This window comes from Pelophylax lessonae, assembly GCF_965119305.1.
Source record: "Pelophylax lessonae genome assembly, chromosome: 6".
NCBI classification, from domain to species: Eukaryota; Metazoa; Chordata; class Amphibia; order Anura; family Ranidae; genus Pelophylax; species Pelophylax lessonae.
The window spans coordinates 70,614,938-70,638,746 of NC_138773.1; the positions used below are offsets into that span (position 1 = coordinate 70,614,938).

The 23,809-nt window shown below is 42.6% G+C and overlaps 1 protein-coding gene across 1 annotated transcript in view; it reads right to left on the reverse strand.

Annotated features, from left to right (window-relative positions):
- The window catches only part of TRAP1 (TNF receptor associated protein 1), a 39,336-nt gene extending 15,993 nt beyond the window's left edge, over positions 1 to 23,343 (reverse strand). The window contains exons 1-11 of the mRNA XM_082260362.1: positions 23,217 to 23,343; positions 11,300 to 11,470; positions 8,290 to 8,372; positions 6,700 to 6,840; positions 5,326 to 5,397; positions 5,069 to 5,229; positions 4,258 to 4,367; positions 3,384 to 3,457; positions 2,356 to 2,511; positions 2,071 to 2,191; positions 1,329 to 1,398 (exon numbers count right to left, since the gene is read on the reverse strand). Of these exons, the coding sequence (XP_082116488.1) occupies positions 1,329 to 1,398; positions 2,071 to 2,191; positions 2,356 to 2,511; positions 3,384 to 3,457; positions 4,258 to 4,367; positions 5,069 to 5,229; positions 5,326 to 5,397; positions 6,700 to 6,840; positions 8,290 to 8,372; positions 11,300 to 11,470; positions 23,217 to 23,310 (1,253 nt within the window). The 5' untranslated portion in view covers positions 23,311 to 23,343. The remainder of the gene's footprint in view (positions 1 to 1,328; positions 1,399 to 2,070; positions 2,192 to 2,355; positions 2,512 to 3,383; positions 3,458 to 4,257; positions 4,368 to 5,068; positions 5,230 to 5,325; positions 5,398 to 6,699; positions 6,841 to 8,289; positions 8,373 to 11,299; positions 11,471 to 23,216) is intronic.
- Positions 23,344 to 23,809: the final 466 nt, after the last annotated feature.

A 23,809-nucleotide genomic window follows, 5' to 3' on the forward strand; every position in this document is an offset into this window, starting at 1 on the left:
CTATGGATCACGGTCCTCCATGGTGGATTGGACAGACGGTTATGAGGGACAAGCTGTCTGACATTTATGAGAAAGCTGTCAATGAAGATGACAGAAACGAGAAGGAGCGAAATGATGCCAAAAATGCAGTTGAAGAATGTGTATATGAGATGAGAGACAAACTGTGTGGCATTTATGAGAAATCCGTCAATGAAGATGACAAAACAGTTTCATCCGGAAGCTTGAGGATAATAGGAGGCTTATCAGTGAGTCAGCAGTGCTTGACACATGCGTGCCTGGAAATCTGTGTCCCAACCCTAGGGTTGAAACAAGAGGGGGGGGTATGTAACAGGAAGTCAGCTAAATCTGGGAATGTAGTCACAGGAAGGAGATACATTTCTACCTGATTTAGAAAGTCCATTAATTAATTTAGGGTGTTGGCTACAGAGCTAGCCAGCAGGAAGTTGAAAGGCCTTCACCTGTTCAGAATGAGGGAGTTAAGGCTCTATAATTTGTTCAGAGAAATTCCTATTGTTTGCTGCCTCCAGAAGCTGCATCCTGAAGCCATGTGGGCTGGGAGCAGGAGGACAGTCAGCGTGTGCCTCCCGACAGGATGTGTGGGCCTGGGAGAAGACCCCCCGGAGTGATGTGTGCCCGGGACGGTAACCAAGGGTGAATACGTCTCAAAGGTGAGAAGACGAACTGTTGATGTGAAAGAAACAAAGGACTGTGTTGCCCTGTGAAGCTATTATAAAAGGACTATTGAGTGTCCGCTGGAGGACAAGGAAGTCTGCCCGACGGTAGGTTGGAGACAGACACTTAGGCAGGTTCCAGTTGTGAGAAGGTAGCCGCCCACAGAGGCAAGGATTTATTTTCTGTTTTATTTTATTTTGGATGTTTTGCTGCATACAGCCTGGTGAAGAAAGTACCATTTAATAAACCACACTGTTTGTTTGCAAGCACTTGTCGGCTACCTCTCTGGGAAAACGCACCCCCCAAGGGGTCATCCACACCCGCCACCGAGCTAATCCCTCACAATACAGCTGTGTGCAAAATAAGAAGGGAAGATATAGAACATGCAGGGACTATGGTTAGACAAACAGGGTCCCTAAAATAAGCTTTTAGTGATGAAAAAAATACCTACGAATAAAAAAAAAAAAAAGGTAAAAATTAAAAAATGTAAACCTTCGCATATCTCATTGTTTTCTTCCTAGGCAAAACCTGACAAGCAATTCAGTGTAAGTGAAAGTCCACTGTATTTGTGCAAGTCATACATATTCCTACAGAGCTGTATTCCTTATCAATGAGAACAGAAACAAACTGGACACCATATGCATGTCTCAGCTTACCTAATGAGAGAACTCTCCTGCAACAGCTCCCGGCTCAGATTCAGAGGTATATCCTCACTGTCCACAACTCCTGCAAACAATAAAGGACAAAACAAATATTCATAAAGCGCAACTAAAGCCGCAAATCTTCACCACCGTTTCAATGATCCATCGTCTGTGAGCTCCCTCGCCCATTAAGACATTTTCTCCCCCGATTCCACTGGGTGGCAGGTCTTCATCAGACTGGCCGGCACAGGACAACAAAACTCACACACATGCATAGGAGTTTAGTTATCCGGGCACACAGGCACTGTGCCAAGAATGTACCGTGAGCTGCGCAGTACGTTTTAATGAAGCCTGTGAACAGGTAAGTTGTTGTATTGCAGAAGAGACATGGCATGTCTCTTTTACAATAGTCTGCCTGCTTGCAATTTCTTTATTTACAATTTTAACCTCTTAAAGGTTCTGCATTTCTGATCATTTTCCTGAGATTTACAAAGCCCTAGGAAGCAGCATGAAGACCTGACAACCAATTCTTGTTCCACCCCCGGCCTGTGACAGGTCGGTGAAGTAGAAACAGCAGACTGATCTACTCTCTCCTATCAGCAGGCTCCTTCTAGTCTGAGCACTGCAGGATACTGCAAGAGGCTGGTACTGAGTCAAATTCCTCCATTTCTTCCTCCTTGCCTCCTTGGGTCTACATCCAACACCATCTTGCTAAGCACTGTAGTGTACACAACTAAGTCATACAAAAACAGCTCACCTCGTAGGAAACGCAACCACTTGGGTAGAATGTCTGTGGATTTGGTCTGGATAAGGACTTTCCTGCTGTACAGAGCCACACTGCATCCCAGCTCCCTACTCACATCAAACATGGAAGGTTTCTGTATGAATAAGAACATGAATTACACAATGCCACACACAGCCACAGTGGCAAAAATCACATCTATACTTATGGTACTGGCTCAAAAGACTGTATCCTTTTGAATAGCCGAAATACTTTTCTGCTTACACATAGGATTGGCTTAAGGGCTATGCAAAAACTCACCATCTCTGGTACATAGAAGATGCTGCGGATGTTGAGAGGTGCGTCTGCCTTGTAGTGGAGCGTGTAGCGTGGCTTGTCATAAGCTTGGGCAATAAAACGGTAAAATTCTTCATGCTGAAACTCTCCAATCTCCTTAGGATCCATCATCCACAGAGCCTGAATGGAGTGGCATTAAAAATGAAAAGCAGGGAAAGGGAAAACAAATTTACACTTCAGAAGCTCTCTCAGAAATGTAGTGAAGCTGAAATCTAATTGTTATAGGTTCTCGCAGCATATTCAACCTTTTAATCAGTTATGTTCCACCAATGCAACTTTTGCAGTGCTACATCAACCTGGAAGTCACCAAACAGCCTTACCTATTAACAATGAACTCAAACTATTATTATTCTAACTTGCTACTTCTTGCATAAGATAGTTGTATTAGTTTTCTTTTTTTACTTTATTTTCATCTAGTAATCCCTTGTATATAGCGCTCAATGTCCTAGGGTGGCTACATTCACTCCACTGTATCAATGTAGGAGGCCAAGATTGTCACTTGGCTGGACTTCATGGGAGGATGGGGGGAGGGGGGGGGGAATTAGTCGTTTACAGGAAAAAGGGAACATTTTTTGTGCTTTTAATCAGGCATCTGGGTGGATCCTGACAAAATGGTCAGGATCCTTCCAAAGCATGGAGCAGCTCTGTGATATCAGCTGACAGCAGACTATTGTAAGGAGAAAGGGTTTGGGACTTTAAATGAGGCATAGAGTACACATCACTAAATGCCTCCATCCCCATTATATTTGAAAAAAGGTGTTTTCAACATTACTATCATTAGATTTGTCATATTTCCCAATATGTATAGACATGAATTTATACAATGTTTATATGTCTATATGTACCCACCTACTACTAACTGCTGTTGGTTGATTATAGGTTGTAGGAGAGCACAAGCCCTCCTGTGACCCAAAAGAAAAATAGCCAAAGCTTTGGCCATACTTTTTTTAGGGGGGGATAGAAGGGCTGTGTTATGATTGTTCACATCCTACCTGTAAGGTATTAATCCTCTTTCCATTCAGGTAAAGGGGGAAGCTGACAAAGTTGCTGTATTTTGTTACCACCTCTGCAAATAAACAAAAGAAAAGTCAACTGATCTACAGGAATCAGTAGTGCATTTCCTACAGAAAAAGTATAGTCATTGATGTTTTACATTTATAATATATAAAAAGTTTTTTACTTCATTTTAAAAGAAATCTCGAACTTTTATCATTGGCACATAATTCTGTATAGTTTTCTAGATACTGGAGTTAGGTTGGCTAGGCCAAAAGTCTATAAACATCTGTGTAGGCACTAGGCAGATGCTCCTGTGTGCACAGGTCACCCATGAGAGCCTCTAAAAACTGACAAATAGTAGGAGTTAAATGAAAAACCGTGACATGAAGGTAATCTGAGAAAAAGAATACATAGCAAGATGTAGCAGACAGAAAAGAAAGAAGAGATAATTGTTTATCTACCTTTCTCAGGACTTATATCTTCATAGCGTAATTATTTGCAATCCCATTTCATAGGTTTCAGGGTGGGGCGGTTTCCCCTCCCTAGTTTGCAATGGGCACTTGTCACTTACACACATGTCCTCTGTGTTGTATTTCTATGCTTGGTCAGCGGGCCGGGACTTTGTTCTTTGTTCTGGTCCTCGGACATTTTGGTAATTCTATTTTAGTAGGGATGCCTATAACGTTTTGCAATGTTTCTATTGGCCTCCTTATGAGGGCCCTTCCCATGTGGGCCTCATTTATGTCATATTGTGAATCTGACTTTTGCACTGTTCCCTGAGATTGTATGTCATTGTTCTACTTTTGTCTTACAAAATAAAAAACTTTTGCAAGTAAGAAGAGATAATCACCAGGAACCTGAGGAACTCACCTTTCACTCTGTCCTCACTGGCAAACTCCTTACAATCGTCCTTCAGATGAATGATGACCTTTGTTCCTGGCCTTACTCCACTGGCCTCTGCCAGCTCAAACACCCCAGACCTGAGGATTAAGAAGCAACCATGGAGACATATAGCAAACCAACTACAGCATGACTGACGTAGGTTCACTAGCCCCACTAACAATTCCTGATTACATTGAATGACCATCTTCTATACCACACTGCACAGGCAGGCAGTGGCACCATTATTTCCTGGTTTAACTGTATAGCTTTCTGTGTGTCTTTCTACTTCCAGACTTTTTATTGGAAAATCAGCATAATCCCATTTCTGATTCTCTGTCCAATGAGAAAACAGGTACTACAGAAAGCTGAAGCAGGAAATACAAGAGTCCTCTTCAAGGCTGTGCAGTGTGGAAGAGTGCAGAGATAACAAAACTGGATAAACAGAATCTCAAATCCTTTGGTGGGTAAACCTGCTGACATATACTGCATGTACTTCAAATGTGTCTTTCTGTGTCTTTAGCAGCTTTGCTTTAAAAATGTATTAGATAACTGGCATGCTTTCTTCATATAAAATGAATAGAGAACAAAGGAAAATATGATTCAATTAAATGTACAATTTATACAATGATGTCACTGCTGAACGTATACTAGTTCTGTGGCACTATTCTTTTTACATTTAAAGCAGACAGTAATAATACATGCAGGAAAAAAAAAATGCAAGCTAAAACTGTCCTACGTTCTAAGACTCTAAGCTAGGTGTGAATTCCAGTCATGGAGTGGTTAAACATCCTTCACTTACCCATCAGATGTCCAGCAATACCCAGCACTTCCAGGCTCTGAAGACTGCGAGTAAACAACAACCTTATCCGCAACCATAAATGCAGAATAGAAACCAACACCAAACTGGCCTATAATCTTTCCAGAACTGTCAGCCTGATTCTGCAGAGCCTCCAAAAAGGCCTACAAGAGAAAGTAGTACAGTAAACGTATTGTACATACTGTGTTATAAACCTAAACATACAGCATGCATATTTTCAATGTCAGCTGAGCTTCTACCTTAGATCCAGAACGAGCGATAGTCCCCAGGTTGGAGACCAGCTCCTCCTGTGTCATCCCCACTCCAGTGTCCTGCAGAACAAGGTCAGATATATATTACATTCATTTTCACCAGAGACACAAGGTGGAAACCATACAGGTTATTTAATTTCCTCAATTGTATCATCCCAGAATCATATACTGTATTGATTATTTCAAAAATTAAAGATGAACACCATTCATTTTTTAATAATAAAAACAATGAAATAGTATTTTGTTCATGGATTTATGACCCAGTGAGTGAAGGTAAAGTGTTTGTAACCTTAGAAAAAAAAAAAATTCACTACCAGCACCTGTTTTATCCAGCCATCCTACACAGTGTATAGGTTTGTTGAAAAAAATGCCTCCAAATACCTTTTATTCAGATCTCTTCTGGCCGGTAACATGACTCCTGGCCGCTCTCCTACGCCGATCTACGGGCTGCAGCAGGAGGGGCCGAGATCTCCCTCTGACGTCAGCCAGGTAAGTCACACAAACGCTGTGCTAGCTGCTCAGCCCCTCCCGCTGTAGCCCCTAGATGGGGGGAGGAGAGCAGCTGGGAGAAAGGTGACCGGCCAGAAGAGATCTGAAAATAGGTATTTAGAATTATTGTTTTCAACAAGCATGTACACAGTGTGTTATGGCTAGATAAAAGAGGGTCTGGCAGTGAATTTTTTTAAGTTTACTTTGCTACTAATAGCAGCAGGAGGGGGGGGGGGGTGGCGAGACAGCGCACACACACAATTGAGCTAACAGACAGGGAGGGAGGGGGAGAGGGGAGGACAGCGGATAATGGAGGCACGTAGACTGACCATATAATTCAGGGCTCAGCAGCCATGATTACCGTGGTCAGCACACCAAGGGACAGGTTAGACAGCACAAGCACTGTGCTGTTTAACCTGCTATATAGGGAACAGGATCTCTCTTTTTATTTTTTTTTTTTAAGGTTACAACCACTTAAATATTTTTCTCAGGGGTGCATTTAAAGCCTATTGATCCTAATGGGTGTTTAATAACAAATAAGACATAGCTGTGAAAAAAAAAGAAGCTTCCAAGTTAACAGATATCCAAAATTCACGAAAAACACAAAGCTAAAATGTAGCTTTTTTCTTCTGTACAGTCGAATAGAGCCCCCTGAGGGGAGGTGCTTAATGTCTATCCCAAGTGTGGGGCTTATAGCTGCTGTTTACTTTAACATTCTAGGAAAGTTTCATAGAATCAACACAAATTGTACCCCTTTACCAACAATGGGCAAAAGACTGCTAGCTGAAATTTAAAGATACTTGCATAACAAAATGCATCTTCACCGCTATCGTTAAGTATCATGCTACAGTTCGGTTACCCAATTCCTTGTACCTGGATAGTGATGGTCCCCTTCTCACTGTCTATCCGTAGGTGAATCTCCATCTCTGGCAAGGCATTCCCTTGGGATAGGAGCTTGTGACGGAGTTTTTCAAGAGCATCACTGGCATTTGAGATCAGTTCCCGGATGAAGACCTGCCATGGGAAAAGCCATAAAGTCATAAACAAACATGAATTTGAATTACATTTGAATTAAATTGCTAGCTCCAGAGACCGATTTCATCAATTTCAACATAATAAGCCTCATATATGAGGCCCTCTATTATAAAGTTGTATTTCCCTTCCTAGCAACTATCTACTTTTTCCCTTTAGCTGTTGCTAGAGCAGGCTGGAATGGAAAGACAGGCTGCTTTTATTGCAAGTCAGGGGATTGATATACTAAAGGAGTAATAGTCACTACTTTCACTATCCCTGTAGCGTTCTAAATAATTGGCTATCACTGGTGCAAGTCTTTCCTGCACATAAGCAGGTCTACCACATACAATTAGAATAACTACAAAGCTGTTTCCACAGCTTTTCTGTGAAACTGACCTGAACAGCAAAGAGATATGATAATACAGGCTACCAGAGTAAAGCCCCGTATAAACAAGCCGAATGTGAGGAGACATCGCCGGTTCAAAAGGAAAAAAAAACCCTGCCGACATTCGGCCCGTGTGTATGCCACCCTGTCCGACAGAAGCTGGCTGTTTAGCTCGGATGAGCATGCTGGAAAACCAGCAGCCGACTGGCTCCCAAACGGCGCTCTCAGACAATGGTGGCAAGCACTTCTCAAAGTGTTCTGGGGGGCGCTAGTTTGAACGAAAAAAAAACTCAGCGTACCAGGCTTTAAGTACACACAGGCCGAATGTCAGGCGGCATCAGCCAGTTCAACAGAAGCTGGCCGCTCAGTCATCCTCTGTTGAAGGGGCATGACCGAAAAAGGTCAGCCGATCTGCTCCCAATCAGTGCTCTTGGCCAATGGCAGTCCTCCTTTCAGAACACAATAGCACAGCAGAGGAGATCACTGTACTAACATCGGATAGGATAGTTAGTACAGGGGCTCCTCCTGAGCTGTCAGTTTTTTTATCGTTTAGCCCGCTTGGTTAAATGAAAAAACAAAAAAAAACAAAAAAAAAGAAACTAGTAGTGTGTACCAGGCTTTAGGGCTGTCTCGCTAAGTAAGTTCTATGCATTGTGCTGGATTTTCTTACCAGAAATAGTGAGTTATGTATGCACCATGTATTAAATGCTATTAAATAATATTTTAGGCAAATAATAGCATAATGATATAAAAAAAAAAAATTTAGGAAAATTTGCAAACATACATTTGTGAATCTGACCAATAATCATTATGCCTTCCTTTAACCCCTTAATGACAAAGGGCACCAACCTACATCATTTGTGGGGTATCCTCTCCCTAGAACATTAATCTACACTCTCGACTTTAAGTGATGGGTAGAGGCTGATCTCCACTGGGGAACCTTTAAATGAGCAAAGATCTTGCAGGGGATGGTACCCTGCCCCACCCCACCCAAAATGTAGGTATCCGTTTTGGGTGGTATTGGCCTTTAATTACTGTGCATAAGTAGAGTTGAAAAGTATTACCTCTTTTTCAGAGTATAAAGAGCGTGCAACAATGTCCAACAGTTTCTTAGTCTCAGCCTGAAACTCATGTTTAGAGGCAGAACCTGTAATGATAGAGTAGAAATTAAGGTTTTTAAGCACTGGCAACAACCCTACTAGAGTATATAGCACCAGTACATCAACAAAGTGACTCAATCAATGGCTTAATGCAGTAAACTAATAATTTTCTGTAATATTCTGTTAGAACTTTATTTAAAAAAAGTACAATATCACTATAATTAAAGCAAACACATGGCCTCAGACATGCCTATGTATTATTGCATTTGAATATACAGTTTCTCCCCGTCCCTTTTCTTTACTGGTGATCAGTCATTGTTAGTCTTATTAGCACTAAGTGATTGGTGAAAAAAAAAAAAAAAAATCACGCCTTGGTTACATATGAATTGCTTCAAATGAGTGTTCTCTAACAGCTTCCAAAGTAAAAAAACACACATATACCCTTTTGCTAACCAACAGCATTTCTGTAATTACTTGTAAGCAAAACAATTGTAAAGAACAAGCCTAGACCGTCTCCCATGATAGCACTGGCCTATACTATGCCAGGAGGTACAGTTCACTGGAATTAATCTATTCCAACAGCCTACAATGTAGGACTGGCAGTGCCATACTCCCCGGAACTTGTGTGTTTTAAACACTTAAAGTGGATGCAAACCTCATTCATGAAATCTGACCTGGACACATAACTGTAGTATTTACTGATCTCTCCCCAAAGCCCTATGTCCCGTGTCTTTCTGCTGCTCTGTTCCTCTGTTATCAGCATGATAACTTCTGACAAGCTCTCTGACACACAAGATAAAAGCAGCTGAAAATTTGTGTCGGGGAAGTGACGTAGAGACAGATAAGCATAGAACTTGTCAATTCACAGCTCTGCAAGTTTCTTTGCCTATGTGGAGGGGGGGGGGTGCCTTTCCTCCAATCAGCTCACACACAGCGTATGCCTAGACTTCCCTCCCACTGCTGAAACAGGAAGAAACATTTCTAACACGATGTGCACTTTCTAAAGAATATAGAAAGTTTTTTTTCTGTTAAAAAAAAAAAAAAAAAAGAATATATAAAGGTGAAGACAGCAGATGTACACTTATGTAGGGAGATTGTCTCATCTCTGTCTATCATCAGAGGCTGTTCACTTCACTGGGTAAAGGAGAGGGTTTACATACACTTTAATTGGTTATAAGAGATCATGGGAAGGTGAAATGAAGAAGAGGTTCAAACAACTTTTTTTCTTTTTTTTTTGGGGGGGGGGGGGGGGGGGATCATTTTAGAGTGCATGTGTGTGTAGGGACGGGGAGGAAACCAAAAGGAGGAAGTTAATTTTTTTTTTTTTTTTTTGCTATTCTATGTATTTTAAAACTGAACTCAAACAGGAGGTGAGCTGTGGGTGGAATTATGGGTGGGCTGTTACAAAGAGCTTAGTTTACTCTGGTTCCTGCAGTCGTTAATTGGCTAAAAAGATCTCATGAGCGGTCATTCAACTCACTGCTGCTCAGCATCTGCTGTCAGGTTGTTCCTGCATAAGGAGAGCTCAATACTGGTTCTAATATAGATCTGTTATGTCACTGGTTTTTGTCACTGGTATTGCGCTCGAAACGCATTGGCTTTTTATATTAACAATTAAAATTATCATGCTGTGTCAGTTCATACTACATGGAATTTCTGGAAGACCTACAGCAATCCCGACAACTTCCAGGCATTAGTTTCCCAATGAATTAGATATACCTACCCTCCTTAATTCTGCTTGTTCACTTTTGGGCGCTTACAAGAACTGGATGCTCCCTGGAGGATCTTTGATTTCTCTCAGTGCTGGGATAGTTCCCTCTCCCCCTGGTTATTCTCCTTTTTCCTTAATCCCCCCACCTTTTTTTTTTCCGACTATATCTATTGCTAGCTGGTCATAATATTTTAATTGGTTGACCGTTTTTGAAATATAGCAGCTTAGGTGCATATTTGTTTTTCCTTTGGTGATATTTTAGTTTAGCTTCAGTTTTGTATGCGATTGGTGTGCGTTACTTATGAACATTTGTAGTTATTATACTACTACGTACATGAACTTGTGTTTTCCATACTTTACCCGCAGGTACATTTAAGTTTCTCATTGTTTATTGCCTGTTTTTTTTTCTCCCTAGCATTTAGCTGGATTATATTGTAATATTGTACAAAATTTTATACTTCAGAATGTTACTCGATTAATGGTAATAAACTGAATATTTTTTCTGAATAAACAGTTATTTGACCTAAAAATGAAAAGAGAAAGGAAGTAACCCATATCTCGACAAATAGTCCTCATCCCGGTTGGGTAATTTTACAGATTTATTTGACCTAAAATTATCTTTGACTTTATTTTTTTTATTTGATTTTGGTTTGGCATTCTTTTCTCCATTTCTCCGAGGATGCTGTTCTGGAGTCCATTTAACTCATACAGGCATGGATGATGGAACCGACTTGGAGTCTCAGCAGCCCGGGACTCCCCATTGTAGATAGAGGCAACATAATTATGTCACTGAAGATAGGCATTAACTACACAGCGGCAGTTACATGGCCAGTGGACCTGCTCAAGGAGGGAGCATAGCAGCTATAGAACTTACAAATAAGCTATAGGGGAGAGTGAGACCTGACAAAGAGATCATTAAGCATAAATTACTCAGTGGCTCCTTGACTACATGAAAAACAGACCAAATATTATTAACTGTAAGAAGCTTTGGAAGTTATGTTCTATAGCAACTTTCAGTTCTAACTTCTTTTGGGAAAAACAAGCTTTAGGAGAAAGAAACATCTCCAACTCTCCTTCCTCTATTATCTTGCTTTAACCCTCCTGTCTAGAGGAATGCCTTTATTGAACCCTTTTCTAATTCAAAGCAATTCTTTTTGTGTTTCCTGTTTAGTAGATATCAGTCAGTTCTTCCTTCAGATACCGGAGGCACAATATCATTTGTAAATGTAGTTAGTTGGCTATACAAGAGATAGGGCTTGTCACCTTGCACGCTCTCAGTGTCAGAAATGATGGTATGTAGAGGTGGTTCCTCCTCCTTGCTCTCTGCTGTCTGTGTGCTGTATCTCCGGCAGGCTGTGGCACTGAGGGAACAAAGACTGTTTCTGGAGGAGGACAATGAATACCAGGTAGATGGTTGGCATCTGTGGATAAAGCCTAGGGGAAAAACAAACACTTATTTTAATTCATGCACAATATGATATTATATTAAATGTTACTTAGTTAACTTGTTGCCATGATTTCAATAGTTTATTAAATTGTATGTTAAAGTGATAGTAAAGTCTCTTTTTTTTTTTTCTAAATCCACTACTGTCTTGAAATGGGAGAAAGTACTAGGGAAACCTTTTTCCGAAATTAGCTGGTTGAAAGCCTTTGATGTCACATATGTCTCATCAAAATGTATCAACCATTGGGAACTATACCAAAAAATCTTAAATTTTTGGTATTTGACTCCCATTAAGCTGTCCAAATTCTACTCTTCAACGTCAGCATTATGTTGGAGAGAATGTGGTGAACAAGGGTCGTTATTTCATATAACTTGGGAGTGTAAATCAATTAGAGCATTCTGGAACAAAATATTCTCCTTGGTCTCAGAAGTTGTGGAAAAAAACATAATTCCAAGCCCTGAAATGGCGATCCTTCATTTAAATACACATGAGATTCTCCCTAAGTTCTGAGTAGTATTTATACATCTCTTATTAGCGGCAAAACTTTTAGTTACTAGAAGATGGAACTCCCAGGAAGTACCAACTCCATCTGATGCGGTTGAATTACTAAATCAACAATGTGAGATGGAAAAAATTATGGCTACTATAAGCTCAACAAAGAAAATATTTGGAGTCAGATGGAAACCATGGCTAAATAATTTAAGATGCACAGTAACATTGGATTAGAGATATTGTATCTGGGTCAACATAAGAACTGTTGAGTATTATGAAATTTTTACTTCCCATTACAAAATTGATGCCGAGTGAAGAGAGACTCGAGATAAAGGGTATTCTAAATATGGGAATCTCTTGAGTGGTGATCAAACTAGACTGGAAGGAAGGTCCCTCTTCTTTTTCTGTCTCTTTTTTTTTTTTTCTCTCCTCTCTCTCCTTTCTTTTTTTTTTTTGTTTGTTTTTATTTTTCTGAAGGTATAATGTTATAACTGACAAATTTATTGTAATATTGTTGCTTTATATCTTGTTATTGTTTTCTTTTCCTTTATGTTATTTTGTTTTGTGGAAAAAATATAATAAAAGAGATATTGAAATAAAGTCTCTTTTTTTTTTTTTATTGACAATAACAAACATGTTATACTTACCTGCTCTGTTTAATGGTTTTGCACAGAGCAGCCCCGATCTTCCTCTTCTCGGGTCTCTCTTCGGCACTCCTGGCACCTCCCTCCTGTTGGGGGCCCCCACAGCAAGCAGTTTGCTATGGGGGCCGAGCCAAGCAAAGCTCCATGTGTCCACTCAGACACTGAGCCGTAGCCCTGCCCCCTCACTCTCCTCATTGGCTTCCTGAATTTAAATGACAACAGCGGAAGTCAATGGTGCCGTGCTGCCAACTCAGCCATTGAGGAGGGAAGAGTCTTGGGCAGCCGAGATACTCCTGCAACATTGCTGGATCGAGATGGGCTCAGGTAAGTATTAGCGGGGCTGCTGCACACAGAAGGCTTATCATCTTAATGCATAAAGATAAAACCTTCTGACTTTACAACCACTTTAAATACATCTCAACAATACAGCACATGTCGCAGTGTTTTGTTAGGGACATGTGCAGTATTCAGTACCAGTTATCTCTGGTCTACACCTTTTTGTGGAGATAAGGGGGGAGTTCTAAAGTTCTAACACATCCTGTCCTAGGGTGACAATGCTGCTCTTCCACAGATACAGTTTAGTGAGTAAGCATTGTGATTAAGTGTTTTACTGGCAGGATCACCAGGTGAAAAGAATGCCTGAATTATTATAAAGGATTTATATAGCGCCAACAGTTTGCACAGCGCTTTGCAATATAAAGCGAGACAATACAGCAACAATATAATTCTATACAAGAGGGTTAGGAGAGCCCTACTCCTGGGAGCTTAGTATCTAATAGGGAACTGTAACGGAATCACAACCCCACATTGCCCTTGTGTGCTTCTGTCAGAATACTGCTTCCTTCAGTCCTGAACTTGGATATCAGATATTACAGCGCCCCATACAAAACTAGCCGGGACTTAGCTTGTATAGATCTGGAACATTTATTGAACAAACTCACACACAATATATACCACACAGGAGGACATCCCACTCCTGATCAGATCACCCCACCAGGTCAGGTGCCTGATTACATTATCCTATGCAGATGAAATTGTGTACAGAAATATAATTAACCTGAACTAATTATCTAGCCATCTGGACAGAAACAATAGGTGAATGGGAATCCACATCTAGGCAATGTTATAATTAACATGTTAACTCAGCATTACAAGGCTATAACAAAATACATTACACATTAGCCCAAGTATAAACACAACACCTTAATAACCGCTTGCCGATCGCCCCACGCAATTTACTGCGGCAGGGCGGCTCGGCTGCGCATAATCACATAGCTCTACGTGATTATGTGCACGCAGTTTCGGCGGCACGCTCCGGCTTATTAGACACAGCGGGAGGAGCAGGCTCAATCGCCGCCAGCCTCCCACGATCTTCGGCTAGAATGTCAGAAGAGCAGCCTGTCTATGTAAACAAAGCAGGGGGCTCTTCTGTCAGAGAGGCAGGGAAAGATCGTGTGATTCAGCTAAGCTGAATCACCAATCTCTCTCTGCCTCTGTCCAAAGCATCCCCCCACACAGTAAGCACAAAAGGGAACACATTTAACCCCTTGGTCACCCCCAGTGTTAACACCTTCCCTGCCAGTGTCATTTATGCAGTAACAGTGCATATTATTTAGCACCGATTACTGTATTAATGTCACTGATCCCCAAAAAGTGTAAAAAATGTCCATTAGGGGTCTGATTTGTCAGCGGCAATGTTGCAGCCCCAATAAAAATCGCTGATCGCCGCCATTACTAATAAAAGATTTGAAAAAAAGTCGATAAATCTATTCAGTAGTTTGTAAACGCTATAACGTTTGCGCAAACCAATATAAGCTTTTTGGGATTTTTTTTACCAAAAATATGTAGCAGAATAGAAACTGACCTAAACTGATAAAAAAAATTAGATTTTATTTTTTTTTTATTGGGAATGTTTTAGAGCAGAAAGTAGAAAATATTGGTGTTTTTTTTTTCAAATTTTTTTGTTTATAGCGCAAGAACAAAAAATCGCAAAGGTGATTAAATACCACCAAAAGAAAGCTGTACTTGTGGGGGAAAAAAAAGGACATTAATTGCATTTGGGTACGGCATCGCGTGACCATGCAATTGTCAGTTAAAGCAACGCAGTTCCTAATCGCAAAAAAATGGCCTGATCAAAACCTTCCGGAGCTGAAGTGGTTAAACAGACAATAGCAGGAGACCACCAGTAACAGACTGTCCGTCTCCTACATTGAAGAACCTGGAATCCACATTCAAGCAACGCCCTGACCATTCAGAAATCACAGACTTCATGGCAACGGTCTACAACAATCTATGAGGCAAAGCGCATACAATGTTCTATCATTCTGATACACTGGAATTAATGGATTCTAGATTTCTTGAGGGATATTGTGGACAAATATCACTGTCCCATTTGAAGCAATCAAAACCACTTTCTCAGTGTCCACAAAGTAGTTGTCCATCATTTTCTTGGTCACCCAGTGCCCCTAATAGACACAGGGTGACCTACACATAAAAGGGGCCTAGGGAGCTGAGAGAGGGATTTCTCAACCTCTCTAAGGTAAGCTGGGTTTCACAGGCCCCCAACCAAAGAGATCATCACAGGAACAAAAGTTAATACCTGTGAGGGATGAAGTGTTGGAAGAAATAGAAGATTTGGTTATTAGCTGAAGGCAAGATAGTCTTTCCTGAGGAGATGAGTTTTCAGGGATTGCCTAAAAGTGGACAGAGTAGGAGATAGCCGGACAGATTGGGGTAGAGAGTTCTGGAGAAGCCCTGGAGATGAGCATGGGAGAAGGAGACAAGGGAGCTAGAGAGCATGAGATCTTGGGAGGAGTGGAGAGGACGGTTTAGGTGATATTTGGAGACAAGAATAATGTAGCTTAGGGGCAGAGTTGTAAATATCTTTGTATGTTATTGTTGTGTTTTGAATCTTTTTCTTTGGGCAAAGCCAGTGAAGGGATTGGCAGAGAGGAGTAGCAGACACTAAACGGTTGGTAAGTTGGATAAATCTGGCAGCAGCATTCATGACAGACTGAAGAGGGGATAGCCTGCGAAGAGGTAGGCCATGAATTAACCACTTAAGCCCTGGAAGATTTTACCCCCTTCCTGACCAGGGGGTATTTTGCGATTCGGCACTGTGTGATATTAACGGACAATTGCACAGTCGTGCGAAGCTGTACCTAAACAAATTTGACGTCCTTTTTTTCCCACAAACAGAGCTTTCTTTTGGTGGTATTTGATCACCTGTGCGATTTTTTGATCATGCGCTATAATCAAAAAAAGAGCGACTAAATTTTTTTACATTTTTGGCCAATTTGTTTTCTGCTACCAATGTTTGGTAGAAAAAAATCACAAGCGTATTTTGATTGGTTTGCGCAAAAGTTATGGCGTTTACTAACTAAGGGAAAGATCTTTGTCATTTTTGTTGTTTTTTTTTTTTTTTTAACGAGTAATGGCGGCGATCTGCGATTTTTTTTTGCGGGACTGCGACATGGCGGCGGACAGATCGGACCCTTGACTGACATTTTTGACACTTTTGTGGGGTACCAGTGACATTACTGCAGTAATCAGTGCTATACATATGCACTGTTACTGTAAATATGACACTGGCAGGGAAGGGGTTAACTTTATTGGGGAAGAAGGGGTTAAGTATGCTACTGGTGTAAGAACAGAGATCAACGGTCCTTCATAGTAGAACCGTCTGATCTCCATTTTTACACAGGGACGAATGACAGGCGGCTTTGTGTACATTAGCCGCCTGCCTTTCTCCCCGCCGGTCACACGCACTGACTTGTTATGGAACGAGCCGGGGCGGGCCTCGGCAGGCGCGCGCTCGCCCGCTATTGGCTCACAAGCTAGTGACGTACCGGTACGTCACTTTGCCTGGCCGGGGCTGACCGCCGCAGTATATGTACTTGCGGCGGTCGGCAACCGGTTAAAAACATAATTTAGCCACCACATCTAAAAGTAGGTAAACTGAAAATATTTGTTTTTGGGTTTAAATACACTTTACAATGGACCAGTTATCAAATGTTAAACCAATAAAAACCAAAGCAAATATCAACCAGATTTCCCACTGTAATGTTAACTGGTAACTTCAGTTGTACTCACAAGTTTACACAGCCCTGGCAGAATTTGCAACATGTGAACCTCATTTGAAAGTGGAACTTCTCTCCATTACTGTGGTGTCCCATAGCTCCATATCGGTTGCTGTAATCTTCGGCCAGATCGACTTCTGGGTACCAATGTTTTGCCATTTGCATTGGCCCAGCCGAGGTGACACCACTCCAATGCATGCGCTGGAGTTCATTCATCTTGGTGTTGCCAAAATTTGTACACTGAGCTGCACGTATGCATCTCAGTGTACAGGGCACACAGACAGGGAAAGAACTTTTAGCATGTCTCGTCTGCATTAAAAATCCTGCCTGTTTGCAGATAGTTTATAAAGGTAAAGTTCCACTTTAAGAAAAGTCATCACATTTATTTATTTTTTATTTTGTATATTAAACAATAGCAGTAAAGGAAAATAATAAAATAATCCTTATAATAATAATCCTATGAAAAATTTGCATACCATTGGATCTCAAAGCGGAACTAAACCAAAGCTTTAGAGTGGCGCTAAAAAGGTGCCATTCAACAGGCCCTTGCCAGCATCTTCTTCTAAGTGCCGGTCTTCGGGTCTATTTATTGGCTGGAGGGGGGGGGGGGGGGGGGGGAATGATTTAATTCCTGTGCATGTTTAAAAGCTAGTCATTCCTGGCACTCAGAGACAAACCTAGCACTGTAAGGCTTGATTCACATCTATGCAGGTTGCTATTGAGAGTTTCAGCAGTGGGATTTTACCGCCATTGGCGTTTTTTTTTTCTTTTTTGGAAATTTGTTGTTGGGCAAATTTAAAAACGCAAATTGTGGCAGAAACGCACTACATGTTTTTCTGCTGATAATTGAAATCTATTAACTCAAAAAAAGCAGCTTTTGCATTTAAAAAAGTCCCTGACCCTTTCCAAAAAAAGCAGAGGCCTGAAAATTCATTGATGTGAACGTGTTAACCACTTGCCGACCGCCGCAAGTACATATACTGCGGCGGTCAGCCCCTCACAGGCAAAGTGACGTATATATACGTCACTAGCCTGTGAGGCTCTGGGGAGCGAGCGCGCGCCGCCGGAGGTGCGCTCCCGCCCGGTCACGGACCCCCCCCAACCCGCGCTTGTGACTGGCGGAACTGATGTCCGCCGCTCACTCGCCGATCGTCGCTGGAGAAAGGCAGGCGGCTAATGTAAACAAGCGGCCTGTCATTCTCCCCTGTGTATGAACAGTGATCATACGGTTCTACTATGTAGGACCGTTGATCACTGTTCCTACACATCAAGCCACAGCCAATCACAGTTAGAATCACGCCCCTAGGGACACACACAACCCCTCCCTCTCAAAAAAAGTTAACCCCTTCATTGCCAGTGTAATTTTACAGTAACAGTGCATATGTATAGCACTGATTACTGTAGAAATGTCACTGGTAACCCCAAAAGTGTAAAAAATGTCAGTCAAGGGTCCGATCTGTCCGCCGCAATGTCGCAGTACCGAAAAAAAAAAAATCGCAGATCGCCACCATTACGCGTTACAAAAAAAATAAACAACAAAAATGACCACTTGTGACCAATGGAATGTTGAAGCAACTTTGGGGAGAAATAGCGGGTCTGTTCTGAGGACTAGTTTGTCTGGAAAGACTGTGAAAAAAGGTTATTTTATAGAGGAGGGCCTGAAGTTTGCTAACTCGTCTAGCTAATGTAAGAGCGACTAGGTAGGCTGATTTGAGTGTCACGTATTTCAATAAAGTTTCCGAAAGTGGCTTGAAAGGTGCTTGAGTTAGAGCCCTGAGAACCATGGAAAGGTACCAAGGGGCCACCTTAATGCTTTCGCTCAGTCGTTTCCCTAAGATGAACTTGAAGAATCGTTTGACTAGAACGTTCTCTCTAAGCTGTGTATCTAAAAAAACTGAAAGTGCCGCGGCGTGTACTTTGAGAGTGCTTACTGCTAGGCCAGCTTCTGCTCCTTTGAGAAGAAAGTCGAGTACCGTGCCCACGTCTTGCAAGTCTTGGTTTTTGGGCAGCATGTTTGCTAAATACTTGTTTCAGATTTTCCCATATATCTTTCTTGTTATTGGTTTTCTGCTCTGTAGGAGCCCCTCTACTACTTTAGCGGAGAGGCCCTTTATATAGTAAGATGCGCTGTTCAAGATCCATGCTGTCAATTTCAAAGTCTGAAGTTGTGGGTGGCTGCAGTAGGAGGTTGTCCTAGTTCGGTGACATCCAAGGATCAACTTCTGCCATCTTTTTTAGCGCCGTAAACCAGGACCTTTTTGGTCAAAAGGGTACTAGTAGGATTACCCTCGCCGTCTCTGTACGGGTCTTTCTGATCATCCTCGGGAGCAGTTGTACCAGGGGAAAGGCGTACCCCAGATTGAACCTCCAAGGGAACCCAGGGGAGTCTACCCCCAGTGAGTCTGTCTCTCTTCTAGGGAGAAATACTTTGTCACCTTCTTGTTGTTTGTCAAGTCTTCCTGATCGACTTCCCGAAGGCCCCACTTCGAGACAAGTATAGAGAAGATTCTTTGGTTTAGTTTCCATTCTGCTGGGTCCAGCTCAAGAAGTCCGCTAGGGCATTGTGTGTACCCTTGATGTGTACTGCCATCAGTGATATTAAATGAACCTCCGCCCATGAGAGAAGAACATCTGCTGTTCTCATAAGGGGTCTCGATATGGTACCCCCTTGTCCCTTGATGTAGGTCACTGTAGTGACATTGTCTGATCGAATCTGTACATGCTTCCCTTCTACTGCCTCCTGGAATGCATAAAGCGCTTTCAGTACCGTTGTCAGTTCACTTAAGTTGGAGGACACTTCTGACATTTCCGGTTCCCAGTTTCCTTGTCTGACCTGTTGTCCTATATGAGTCCCCCATCCAGATGCACTCATGTCTGTGGTAACTCATACCTGAATCGGCGGGAGCCATAGTTTGCCTTTCTTCAGGGTGTCTTTCTGTCCACCATAATCTGGTGGACAGAGGTTTGAATACTTTTCCAAGGCACTGTATGTGTAGAGGCAAAAGGGTGGGCTTTAAAACCCACATGCCAAACATATGCGTCGCTGGGCAGCCATTGTTTAGCACAAAGATTGAGCTGTTACAGGCATCTCTCGGTCTGGGCTACAGATCAGTAGCTGGTTGGACCGACTTTTAATCATGTGACCACTGAGAAACTGGTCCCACGATCACCGATCCTTCCTGCCCCCAAATATTCAGAGCTGTTTAAAAGGCGCCAAGGTGGGCGGGAAGAGGTTAAGGGCAGGTATGCAGAAATGATGAAAGATCCTCAATAAACAGTCTGTGGAAGATAGTATGCCAGTTACTATGTTGTAACTCTTTGACCTTGTCCTGACTGCAGGGGTCAGCGTGCAGCTGTGAAGCAATATGTACAGATTAAATACCTTACTTTTTTTTTTTTACAATGCTAAGAACAAACAAATCAGGATTACACAACCTCCAGCTCAATCCCTCAGTCCAATTGTCCAACAGCAAACACCAGGATGCTCCCTAATAATAAGCTGAGAGGAATTCTTAAACATTACAAATTGCCTAATGGCAGTTTGGCACAAATCACTGACACCAGAAGACCATTGTAAACATATCATAAAGATCAATCAGTTACCAATAACTAAGGGCGGGTTCACACTGTGCTCTGCGAGTGTCAATATAAAAGTTGTGTAAATGAGCCCAAAATCAATCATTATATGCAGCTAAAATGATTGAACTAAATAAGAATTGTAAAGCACAGACCCGCCATTTGATCAGTTTAGTGATCTTTAGATTTATTTAGGCATTGGCAAGTCGACAGGCAAATATTTGCTACATATTTTTGGCAAAAAAAAAAATCACAATAAGCGTATTTTGATTGGTTTGCGCAAAAGTTATCGCGTTTACTAGCTAAGGGAAAGATTTGTCATTTTTATTGTTTATTTTTTTTTTACTAGTAATGTTGGCGATCTGCGATTTTTTTTGCGGGACTGCGACATTGCGGTGGACAGATCGGACCCTTGACTGACATTTTTGACACTTTTGGGGGTACCAGTGACATTACTACAGTAATCAGTGCTATAAATATGCACTTTTACAGTAATAATGACACTGGCAGGGAAGGTGTTAATTTTATTGGAGAGGGAGGGGTTAATGTATGCCTGGTGCTTACTGACATGTGTGGGGGGAGGGGACTATGTGACACAGATCGCATGTTCAGCTATGCTGAATCCTGTAATCTACCCTGCCTGTTACATAGGAGATCCGCCCGCTTTGTTTACACAAGCGGGCGGATTTCCTCACTCGATCCCCGACGGTTGGGGAAGAGCGGCGGTATCACCGCCTCTCCTCCCCTGGCCCGACTCCCGCTGTGACTGAATACAGCGAACCTCCAGGGCGCGCCTGTGCCGCCGAGAGAGGGGAATGTCTGGTGACGTAGACCTACGTCGCCAGACCTTAACGAGACACTTTGCCGCAGTAGCAGCACAGTGAGCAGTGGTCAAGTGGTTAAAGTGTAATTAACCACTTGCCGACCAGTCACTGGGACTGTGCTGCGGCAAAGTGGCTCGATTCCGTCCAGCGACGTAGCCCTACGTCGCTGGACTGCAGCCCTACGTCGCTGGACTCCTCCCCCTGTAGGTGCGCTCCCGCTGTTTTCAGTCACAGCGGGAGTCGGGCCAGGGGAGGAGCGGCGGCGATCGCTGCCGCTCTTCCCCGATCGTCGGGGAATCGAGTCTGGAGATCTGCCCGCTTGTGTAAACAAAGCGGGTGGATCTCCTAAGTGACAGACAGTGACAGATTGCAGGGTTCAGCATAGCTGAACATGTGATCTGTCCCTGTATCACTCAGTCACCTCCCCCACACAGGTCAGTAAGCACCAGGCATACATTAACCCCTCCCTCTCCAATAAAATTAACCCCTTCCCTGCCAGTGTCATTTTTACAGTAACAGTGCATATGTCGAAAATGTCAGTCAGGGGTCCGATCTGTCCGCCGCAATGTCGCAGTCCCACAAAAAAAAAAAAAATTGCAGATCGCCGCCATTACTCGTAAAAAAAAAAAAAACACCAAAAATGACAGAAATCTTTCCCTTAGTTAGTAAACGCAATAACTTTTGCGCAAACCAATCAAAATACACTTATTGTGATTTTTTTTTACCAAACATAGGTAGCAGAAAAATTGGCCAAAACATTTTAAAAAAAATTTGATTTTTAAATTTTTTTGGGGGGGAATTTCATATAAAAAAAATGTTAAAAATATTGTTGTTTTTTCAAAATAAACGCTCTTTTTTTGTTTATAGCGCAAAAAGTAAAAATCGCACAGGTGATCAAATACCACCAAAAGAAAGCTCTGTTTGTGGGAAAAAAAGGACGTAAATTTCGTTTGGGTACGGCGTTGCACGACCGCGCAATTGTCAGTTAAAGTCGCACAGCGCCGAATCGCAAAAAGTGGCCCAGACGTAAGACAGCAAAATCCTCCGGTGGTAAAGTGGTTAAAGGTCAAACTATTTTTTGTTTTGGATAGAGTGGAATTGGATTAGAACCCCTGTCAGTTTTTATTGCTGTCTGTGTCCCCATCAGGGAGATTCACCCTCTCTATTTGTCCTGTTTCCAATTATCATTGAAAGTACAAAAAAATCCCACATTTCGGGTTGTCACCAGAATAGGAATAGAGGGGAAATCTTCCAATGGGGACACTAGTTCTGGTGACAACCAGGGATTCCCTCACTTTGGGTCCTTTCACGGGGGTGTTCTGCCCGGCAGGCTCTGCTTTGCTCAGCAGAGGATCGATCCGTTGAGCAGGTGGATGACAGATCCCTGCTCTCCTCTATGGGGAGATCTGATGAAAACCGACCACCTGCCCGTTTTCATCCAATCCGATCCTCCATACGGATGGAAAATAGGGTCAGCATCTGTCTGGATTTCACAGACAGGATGGGATAGCGGTGGGTGTCACCGCTGACATCTGCCACTCCATAGCGGTGAATGGAGGGTCCTCCTGAAAAACTGACAGGTGGACATGATCGGAAAGCCCTGTGAAAGGGGCCCTTAGGGGAAATTCTCACTTCCTGTTTGTCTTTGGGACAGAAAGTGCTGGGAAATCTCCCCAAGGGGACACAGATGGCAAAAAAAAAAGCTCTCCAAAATGGAAAAAAAGCCTATAGTTCTATTTTACCCTCCTCTATTCAAAATTAATACAAATTTCTGACTTGAGATACACTGAATCATCCTAGATTTCACGTCTCCGGATGATTGGAAACAGCAATAGCTGCAGCAGCAGGAGTGAGACTCATGGACACTGCCTGAACTATCACTTTAGGGTGGAGAAGTCATTGCAAGGAGAGTCCCAAGGTCATCACCCATGGAAAACCCCCACCAATGACAGCATGCAGCTTGTAGAACTACAACTCCCAGCCCGCTATGCTGGGACTGACACAGAGGACACCCAGGTGACAGGACACGGGCACCACGTGGGTGTCCCAGCCCGGCTCCTCGTCGTTTAAATGGACATTTAACGTCATGACAGCGCCGGGCGTGAAGTCAGCCGACTCACCGCTAGGGCTCCGCGCCGACACGAGGGCCCCGGGCCGGCCCCAGGCTCTCAGCACCCGGTTTAGGTTTCCTCTCAGTAAAGCCGCAGCCGCCATGTTGCTTGTGCGCCGGTCACGTGACTGTCGTCAGCGCCGAGCGACTCGGCGCCTCCGTGACGTCAGCGGGGTGGGAGCGTCTGACCCCACTGGGTAGCAATGTCATTCAGGGTGCTGGGGGACTGCTTGGGTGGACAGTAAATGTGTATACATGGAATAAAGAGTGACGTCCCTGTGTAGAGTCATGTCCAGGGACAGATTCAGCTCTGATATGTCCCAGGAAATGTTTGTCATTGGCACCAACTCTTCTGTCCCCACATTATCTACAATAAGACCAGACATTGGTATTACATCTGTTGTTTACCTTGTTGTTTACAAGTACAAATCGGTGTTTTTTGCTGGAAAATAACTTAGAACCCCCAAAGATTATTATTTTTTTTTTTTTTTTTGCAGATCGTTGCAAATGTTTCATGTCACACTGTATTAGCGCAGCAAACGCAATTTGTTGGGGAAAAATACACTTTAATAATTAAAAAAAAAAACCCCAGTAAAGTTAGCC